Source organism: Fringilla coelebs, assembly GCF_963513975.1.
Source record: "Fringilla coelebs genome assembly, chromosome: 6".
In the NCBI taxonomy this organism is placed as follows: Eukaryota; Metazoa; Chordata; class Aves; order Passeriformes; family Fringillidae; genus Fringilla; species Fringilla coelebs.
Window position 1 is genome coordinate 53,499,209 of NC_140034.1, and position 8,737 is coordinate 53,507,945.

Consider the following 8,737-nt stretch of genomic DNA (forward strand, 5'->3'; position numbering starts at 1 on the left):
GGCGTTCCCTGCCCCGAGGGTCTGTCCTGGCCAAGCCAACCCCAGGAATCTCGGCCAGTTTATAAAAAAACCCCGCGGCTGCTCCGTGCCCCGAGGCATCTGGGAATGCTTAGGGCTGGAGCAGGGACTTTCCTGCTGCCCTGTAATTACTTGGGTCCTGCTCCAGCCTCATCAGAGCCGCCAGCCCCTAATTAGCGCCAGCCCCTAATTAGCGGCAGCTCTTGGCACGACAGAGGGACCATGCTGTCCCCTGTGCACTGCACCGGGATTGGGATTTGGATGGGGCTGGGATACAGCCCTGCTCTGAGCCAGAGTGGGGCTGTAAATGGAGTTTAGCCTCAAAAAAGGGATCCTTTATCCCAAAATGAACTGTCTCCAGCCCAGGCAGGGAGAGCAGGGAGCACTGGGAGTGCTTCCCAACTCCCCCCTGTCCTGGCTAGGACTGGCTGGGCATGTCAGTGTTGCTGTAATGAGTTTGCAGGTCTCAGCTCCATTTGGGGTGGGGAGGGGACACCCCATTTACTTCATCCTGCCCCCACGAGGCCCAGGAGCATCTCTGCTTCCTCCCCTCCTCAGTCCTGGGGCCAAAGGTGGCCCTAAAGGCTGTGGGAACAATGGTGTCTCCTGGCTGCCAGGAGCCCCATCAGAGCCAAAAATCCCAATTTATGTTTTCCCTTTGGCACCCCCCTGCCCCTTCCCACACGCAGAAACTCGCGCTGTGTAAAGCATTTAATGATTTAAATAGCAACCACGGAAGCTGGGGCTTCTCATGGGATAACAGGAGGTAAAAAATCCCACAGGATAAACAAAAATAACGGGTTGGGGAGTGGGGTGGCAGACAGGGGTGGTGGCCTTTTGGGGGGGCCACCAGTGACGCAGAGGAGGTGCCACCAGCCCTCACCCCGGGTCACTGGTCCTCGTCGTCGCTCCCGCTGAACTGGTAGGTGAAGAAGCCGACGGACTCCTGGGCCAGCTTGGAGAGGTGGATGACACCGGTGACAATGAGGGCACCGAGCAGCAGTGGCAGCACCACGCTGCCCGCCGTGGCCAGGGCGTTGTAGCACCGCGCCTTGGAGCTGAAGTGCCGAGCAGCTTCCACATCCCCGGACACTTTCCTGTCCCGAGCCTGCAAGAGCCGAGGAGAGATCCTTCCCTCAGCCCCTTCCCTCAGCCCCCTCTTGCAGCTCCTCTCCACAGTCCTTCCCTCAGCCCCTCTCCACAGCCCTTTCCAAAGCCCCTTTCCCTCAGCCCCTTCCTGCTGCAGGGCTTTGTCCCCCTTGCAAACCACAGTTCCATCCATCCATCCATCCATCCATCCATCCATCCATCCATCCATCCATCCATCCATCCATCCATCCATCCATCCATCCATCCCAGGCTGCTCCTGCTCCCCTCCGGCTCCACATCCTTTCCTACTTGTGTTTTTCTCCCTGTTTTATCCAGAGCCTCTCTGGCTCCAGCCTCTGGCTGTCCCCATTTCTCTATCCCAGTCTAGTCCAGCTGGAGCTGGGATTTTCCCTCCTGCTGCCTCCGGAGCCTCTCTGACTCCAGTCCCTGCTTGTTCCCATTTTTCCACAGCTGGAGCTGCTCCTGCCGGGGGGACTGGAGGCATCAGGGCCCCCATGGCACTTTTTAGGATCAAGCAGCCCACCGGGTGGTGGGCAGGGGGCTATGGTCATCCACGGCTGTCCCACAGCCTCCGGAATCAGTGGCAGGAAAAGCCGGCAGAATTCACCAGCGGCAGGTGTCACCGCCTGGGGAGAGCGTTGGGATCCGCCCGCCCCAGCCCGCCCGGGAGTTTTCCCAAGCGCTCGCTGCCTCCTTGGGCATCCCTCCCATCCCTCCCGAAGCCCCCGAGCGCTCCGGTGCCGCCGGTCCCGTACCTTGACGGCGAAGGCGAGGGCCACGAAGCCCAGGCAGCAGAAGTTCATGTAGAGGGTGTTGAAGATGGCCCAGACCAGGTGGTCGCGGGGAGCGGGGGCGGCGGGGGGCGGCCCCCGCTTGGGGGACGGCCGCTCCTCCCGCGGGTACGAGGTGTCCATGGCCGCGGAGAGGGACCCCGCGGCTCCGGCAGGGAGCGCGCCCGGCGCCCCTTTTATATCCCTGCTCCGCTAAATATAAACCTGGGAAATTACAGCCCTGAGGGATGCGGTTGTCCCACAGGCCGGGCTGGGACGGCGAGCCCACGGGCTTTTAATAGCCAGCCTTCCTCCCGGGATGAGGAGCACGGGTGGCTCCGGCGTGGCTCCGGCACCGCAGGAGGGGCGCTCCAAGGCGGAGCCCGGGACCTGCGCGGCGCTGGCTGGCACAGGTACCTCCGAGCCCACCCTCCAGGTGAGCTGGGCAGGGCAGACCCCCCTAGGCAGCACTTTTGGGCTGTGGGATGGATGACATGGGAAGTTCGTATGGAAAGGTGGGAGAGCCACATCCACGGGACTGCCCGGCAGCAGGGGGGACGTGGGCAGCCAGGACACGCGGAGGAGCTTTAATTTCCTTTTCCTGCCATCTCCAATGTGGAAAACACGCTTACTCGCTCGTGAAAATGTTAAAAGTTTAATAAAGGATAGTAGGAGATAAGGAGCATAGAGTAAAGATTGCAGCTGGGTGTGCCTTGGTGCTCAGTTAAGAGCACACTGTTATCTCGGAGACACTTCCTAAACACGTTTTTCCTTATATCAGCCTGTTGTATATTTATAGACTCTGATGTATAGTAAACTTTTTCTTAAACTAGTTTACGTATTTTAATAATTGTTTGCTATGACTCTTTTTGGTTTTACTTTTTTAGAGTACGTGTATTTTTTGGTTGTGGTTTTAGGGTTTCTTTATTATTATTTTTAGTTTTGATTCTGGCCCACACTGTCTTCAGATGGTGAGGGTTGATAGATGGCATATCTGTAAGTAGGTGTCTTTTTAAAATATGTTTATTGGATGCTATGTCATCTAAGCCAGCATTTTAACACAAGCATGCTTAGCTTAGCTGTTTTACTGCTATGTCCGAGCCTAATTAACAACAGAAATAAAAACTAGATCTTTATAACAGTTACTTTAACACTACACATATAAAATATATTTTAATATTTGTGAAAAGCCAGTATTATAATATGTATCTATAACATCCAAGATGTTGGGAAGATACTTCCCTGGGATTTGGGCTGGAAGCGCTCTGCTCCGCGGCAGGATGGAGGCAGGGAGAGGAGCAGGAGGAAGAAGAGGAGGACGCCACAAAGATGTCCGAGGACTCTCCGCGATGTCCCGCGGTGAATGAGGTGACAGCGAGGCGGTTTGGCGGGACGACCTTCATTGGTGGCAGCGGTGACCGACAGGTGTGCCGCAGGTGCCAGGAAGCGTGCGAGCAGAGCAAAAGCGGGGGAGGCTGGGGGGCTGTCCCCTGTCCCCCACGCCCCAGCCTGGCCGCCCCGCGGCCGTGCGGGGACAGCGGCGCTGCGGGCAGCGAGGGGAGCGGGGTCACTCCCTTCGCCCCCGCGCCCCAGCGGGCACATTTTGGAGGCCGGAGGAGAGGGGGAGCACCCCGCGGGTGCGGCCAAGCGCCTGTCAGGTGTCCCTGAATCTGGCCATGATCGTGGCGGCGATGACGATGAAGATCACCCAGACGACGGCGACCGCCACGGAGCAGACGATGTTCGCCACCTTGGCGCGGTGGCTGTGACGCCGCGCACCCTCCAGGTCCCCCGTCAGCTTACAGTCCCGGGCCTGGGGAGCAAGCGGGGGGCTCGGCTGGGTGGGACACCGGCGGGGGGCCGACCCTCCCGGGGCGGCCGCGAGGTTGTGCTGGGACCCCGGGGACGCGTCACCCGGGGCGCGGGGCGAGGCCAGCGGGCACTGCCCCGAGGGGCCGGCACTCGGAGGGGGCGCACGGCTTTGGGGGTCCCAGGGAAGGCTGGCACCGGGGACGGGAGACCAGACTGAGGGTCCGGGATGGCAGAGGGGATCTGGGGATCAGGGGCGGGAGAGGCGTTTGGAGGGAGGTGGGCAGGGGGCGAGGAGCGGGGCGTGTCAGGTAGGGCTGGGGGTGCGGGGACGGCACTGGGGGATCCCCGGGTGAGGGGAAGGTCCGGGTCGGGCTGGCTCGGAGGGTCCCGGGTCGGCTGGGTGGGAGGTCCGGAGCCGGGAAGGGAGCCGGGGACGTCGGGGGTCCCGTGCCGGGCTCGGTCGGGGGAGGGAAGACCTGGGAGGGGCTGGCTGGGGGTCCGTCTGGATGGGGGTCCCGGGACCGATCAGCGCTAGACCCGGGGCGTCTGGCGGGGGTCCCCGGCCCCTCCCTCACCTTGACGGAGTAGACGAGCGCGGGGAAGCCGCAGCAGCCCAGCCCGCCCAGCGTGCACCACAGCAGCACATTGAACACCGACCAGAGCACGTAGTCCCGGGGCTGCGGCTCGGAGCGGGGGCCGGGGGCGGCCGCCCCCCACCCGGAGGACTGCAGTGGGATGGACACGTCCGCCTGCCTGGGCTCCATGACCGGGAATGAACGCCTGGAACGGGAACGGAGCTCGCTCAGGGCGGGGGACAGGCCCCGCACCGCCCTGCAGAGGGAGGGGGGACACAGCCCTCTGGGACCCCCACCCCACGCAAACTGGGGGTGCAGGGCAGCTTTGGGGACCCTGGGGGGCTTAAAGGGACTTAGGAGAACCCTGAGGACTCCAAGGGGACTTGAGGCAGGGGTTGGGGATGTTTGAAATGATACAAATTTAAAATTTTTTAATGTTGCATTAATCAGGAGTTTGTTCTCCTGTGCCAAGGGGGAGGGGAATTCAAGTTTTTCTTCGAAGGATTCTGTTCACCGGGAGAGGGCCGATGATCTGAACATCCACAGACGGAAAGCAGCCAGAAGAGCATTAGCGAACATTAGGGAATATTAGCGACCATTTGCGACCATTAACCAGCATCACCTCCCTATCTGGGAAATGAATCGTTGAGAGAACCGAAAAATGAGGTTCGAAGGCAAAGGGATCAAGAACCCATAGGAGATCGAATACTAAGAATTGTAATTCTTAAGTGTAAGTGTAGTTCTCAAGTGTCATTTAACACTGCTGAACGAGAGTTTCTTTGGCTTTTTGTCTGTATAGATATGGCAAACAACAAGTAAGGAACTATGTGTGGATGGGAATGTTTTCCATGGCATGTCCACATCAGGACAAAGTAATGCCTCATTCTCTGTCAATACAAACATCGTGCTGGAGGGCTTTTATTCTTCTCCCGAGTTTCAGGTGGCAGGTGGGCTGTGGGGATCTGTCCATGGCAGCCTGGAGCGGTCACAGGAGGGAGGGAGGCTTTGCCGGTGACTGTTTTGGGCTGTGAAAGGGTCAATTTTTTTCCTTGTCGGCTTGTGTGGGCCTGCCCTTTAGATTTGTGCCGGAAACTGTTGATAAAAACAGGGAGAAGGAGGAAATGGGGATCTTGGAGCAATGGCCTGTGTTGGCCTGAGTTCCCATTGGCTGTACTGGTTTTGGGCAGGCCAAGCCTGGGGCTGGGCAGGCAGCAGATTCCTTTTGCAGCAAGGAGCCCGTGTTTTCCGGGAAAAAAGCAGAGCAGAAAATGATTCACCAGAGGCTCAGCGCCAGGGATCCTGATCCTGCAACAAATATCCGCTGTGTTTGTGAGTGGGATTTCTGACATCTTATGAGTGGTGTCTTGGCAGGAGCCCCATGTTCGTGGGGAGAGGGAAAAACACGCTTTTGTTCCCTCCTTGTGGGGCCCCAGCCCCCAGGACCGGGGCCTGCCGAGGGCGAGGAGTGCAGAGGGGAAGGGGGAGCCAGGCCAGCTGCAGAGCTGGGGCTCTGCCACATGGGCTGGGGCCAGGACTTCCCACGTCCCCAGCGGGGTCACTCCGGGCTCGCCAGGGAGTGACGCGTGTGGCAGCCCCGAGGTGCGAGGATCCAGCCCTGCCAGCCCTCCCAGCCGGTGACAGGGACTCCTGGTGCTCGGTGTGGCTTCCTCTGGCCACAGTTCCCTCCCCTGTGGGATGAGGAGAGAATCCGAAGCAAAAATGCGAGGGAGCTGCCGGGCTGGGATGAGTTTGATAGCGAAAGCGAAGGCTGCGCGTGCCAGCCGAGCGAGACACGGAATTCATGCCGGCAGATGGGCAGCTGTGCCCAGGCAAACCGGGCTCCAGGCAAGGGGGATGGGGCTGTGAGCATCCCGCAGCAGGGTCCCAGCTCCCCTGGCAGCAGGGGGAGATGGGCAATCCAGCCTCAGTGGAGTGACTGGGGATGGAGGTGCAGAACCCAGCGGCCCCTTCCCTCTGGGAGCCTCTCCAGCCCTGCTGACCCTGCTCAGTCCCATTCCGGCTCATCCTGCTCAAGCCCTTTGCGCATCCTGCCCCGCCAAAGCCACCTTGCCCTCAGCTCTGCTTGCTGCCAGCCCCCCCGAGGGCCGGTGAGCGTGGGGGTGCTCCTGGTAAAACCCAGCAAGGATCAGGTTCCACCCCAATCCTGGGTGTGACCCTTCCAAGAGCTTCACTGCCCGTGCAGATGCAGTATCCAGGTTCATGGCACCTGGGGTGTCCCCTGAGCCGTGTCTCCATGATGAGGGACACTTTCCACCTCCTCCAGGCACATCCCACAGGCTGACATTGTTTCTCATCCTGTCAAGCTGCTGTAGAACAAACCCCAAACCACATCCTCATGATACGAAACCAAGACAGGGCAAAAGTGAAAGAAACCTTTATTTCAGGGAGCAGGGTTTCTCTGAACCAGGTGCTTCTCCTCAGAATTGTTTTGAGGCAGTTGGGGCTCCAGGCCCAGAGCCAAGCAGCAAGCAGGCTGTGGCAGGGTTGGGGCGCTCAGCTGCTCTCTGGGGAGCGGCGTCCATCCCCAGACAGCTCCAGCGAGGGCAGCCACCAGCAGGACCTCCACAAAAGCTCTGAGTGGGGAGGGAGGAGGGACAGGAGAGCAGCAGGCTCCGGCTGAGGCACGTGGATTTCAATGGATTGTGGCTCCAAGCCCCGGGGCGGGAAGCACAGCCCGAGGGCTAGGAGGGCAGGCACTTAAGTGTGGCTGTAGCCGTAGGGGTAGTGCGGTTGGTAGTGCGGTTGGTAGTGCCTGATGACCCCGGCGGCGACCAGGGAGACGACGACGATGACGATGACGACGATGACGACGTTGATCACCAGGGCCGTGATGTTCAGGTACTTGGCCGTGGAGCCGTAGCTCAGGGCCCCGCTGTAGTCACCGAGCACTTTGCGGTCCCTGGACTGGGGGCAGGCAGAGGCAGAGTCAGGGGCAGTGGGCTGGGGAGGTCCCGGGGGGCTTAGGGCTGTGGGAGAGGTGCTGGAGGCGCCAGACCGGGCTGAACCCCCCCAAAATACCGGGGGTACCCTGAGGTGCCCACTGCCCTCCCCGCCCCAAAGCCCTGCCGTCTGCAGAGCTCCCAGCCGGGACTCCGCGGGGTCAGTGCTCCCTGAAGAGGGGTCCCTCTGGTCTGGGGTTTGGGGGGTCCACGGGACACCCCTCGGCTGAGGCTCTGTGGGGTCCATGGGTCACCCTGGGGCCGGGGGCTCAGTGGTGTCCCTGAGGTCCGGGACTCGGTGGGTGTCCCCGGGGCCGCCCCCACCCGCGGTGTCCCCCCGGGCTCCTCACCTTGACGGAGAAGACGAACGCCAGGAGGCCGAGGCAGCAGAAGTTGCCGTACAGGGTGGTGAACAGGGACCACACCAGGTGGTCCCGGGGCGGCTGCTGCTGCTGCTGCCGCGTCTCCTCCACCATCACCGTCGTGCTCCGGGACATCTCCTCCATGCTCACCTCCGTCGGCAGCACCTCGTACGGCGGAAGCGGCTGCTGCATGTCTCGGGCTCGGGGACAGCTGCGGTGGCACCCGGGGAACGCGTGGTGCTCCGGGAGGTGGAGGCGCCGCGGGGCGGGCGCAGCGCCGGCGGTTTCGTTTCCTCGAGATTTAGCACGGAGCGGGAATAGACCGCCCCTCCGGACGCCCCTGTAAGGGTACAGGAGACTCCTCCTCGGCGCCGGGGAAACCCCGGCCCCCTTTTCCTCGTTCCCTGCTTAATCCCTCTCTTTACTCCTTTCCCCGCTTCTTTTGTTGCCCCTTCATTGCCAGCTTCCTTCCTTGTCTCCACCTTTACCCGTTCTTCGCCCCCTTTTTCTTTCCCTTTTCTTTCTTTACCCCTTGTCTCCCTGTCCCTTTCCTTGTCACCTTTTTTGCCCCCGTCCTCCCTTCATCCTTTATTCCATTCTTTCCCTTTTTTTTTTTTTGCCACCTGTGTTGTCCCTTTCTTCCCTTTTCCCCTGTTTTGTCCCTTCTTTGCCTGCTTCTTTCCTTGCCCCGTTCTTTCCTTCCTCTTTCTTTTTTTCCTCACTTTCCCCCCTTTCTTTGCCCCCTTCACTTCCCCTTTTGTCCCTTGACCCCTTCATTATCCCCTTTTTCTTTCCCCTTCTTTCCCACTCTTCCCTCTTTCTCTGTCCCTAATCCCTGTGAAATCCCCAAATCCTGCGGGACCCCCAAGCCCACCTCCATCTCCCACAACCTCAGGGTTGAAGCCAGGGGCCGCCACTTTTTGGGGATGCCATTTGGGATCCCCAGAAAGCACGGGCTGCTGCCGAGGCTGCACGCCCTTAAAGGAATCCCCTCTCAGGCTTCGCGGTGTGCTTGGACTGTGTTAATGCACCGTTATCCGCAGGATACGCGTTCCTGGGACCTTTTCCTGGCAACTCCGGGAGTGTTTCTGATTAAATAAACCGAACGAGCATGGCCCCGCCCTGGAAAT

The 8,737-nt window shown here is 60.2% G+C and overlaps 3 protein-coding genes across 3 annotated transcripts; all 3 read right to left on the bottom strand.

Annotated features, from left to right (window-relative positions):
- Positions 1-714: 714 nt before the first annotated feature.
- Positions 715-2,171, bottom strand: IFITM5 (interferon induced transmembrane protein 5). The gene is made up of 2 exons (XM_084207826.1): positions 1,884-2,171; positions 715-1,126 (listed from the first exon to the last, which is right to left on the bottom strand). Exons 1-2 carry the CDS (start codon positions 2,040-2,042, stop codon positions 908-910), a joined length of 378 nt encoding a protein of 125 aa, XP_084063952.1. The 5' UTR covers positions 2,043-2,171; the 3' UTR covers positions 715-907.
- Positions 2,172-2,899: 728 nt separating this feature from the next.
- On the bottom strand, positions 2,900-4,508 carry LOC311154826 (dispanin subfamily A member 2b-like). Its single transcript, XM_084207603.1, has 2 exons — positions 4,286-4,508; positions 2,900-3,711 (listed from the first exon to the last, which is right to left on the bottom strand). Exons 1-2 carry the CDS (start codon positions 4,472-4,474, stop codon positions 3,553-3,555), a joined length of 348 nt encoding a protein of 115 aa, XP_084063729.1. The 5' UTR covers positions 4,475-4,508; the 3' UTR covers positions 2,900-3,552.
- A 2,156-nt stretch (positions 4,509-6,664) lies between these two features.
- Positions 6,665-8,484, bottom strand: LOC311155448 (interferon-induced transmembrane protein 3-like). The gene is made up of 2 exons (XM_084208647.1): positions 7,596-8,484; positions 6,665-7,210 (listed from the first exon to the last, which is right to left on the bottom strand). The coding sequence occupies exons 1-2, from the start codon at positions 7,797-7,799 to the stop codon at positions 7,004-7,006; spliced, it is 411 nt and encodes a 136-aa protein (XP_084064773.1). The 5' UTR covers positions 7,800-8,484; the 3' UTR covers positions 6,665-7,003.
- Between the last annotated feature and the right edge of the window lie 253 nt (positions 8,485-8,737).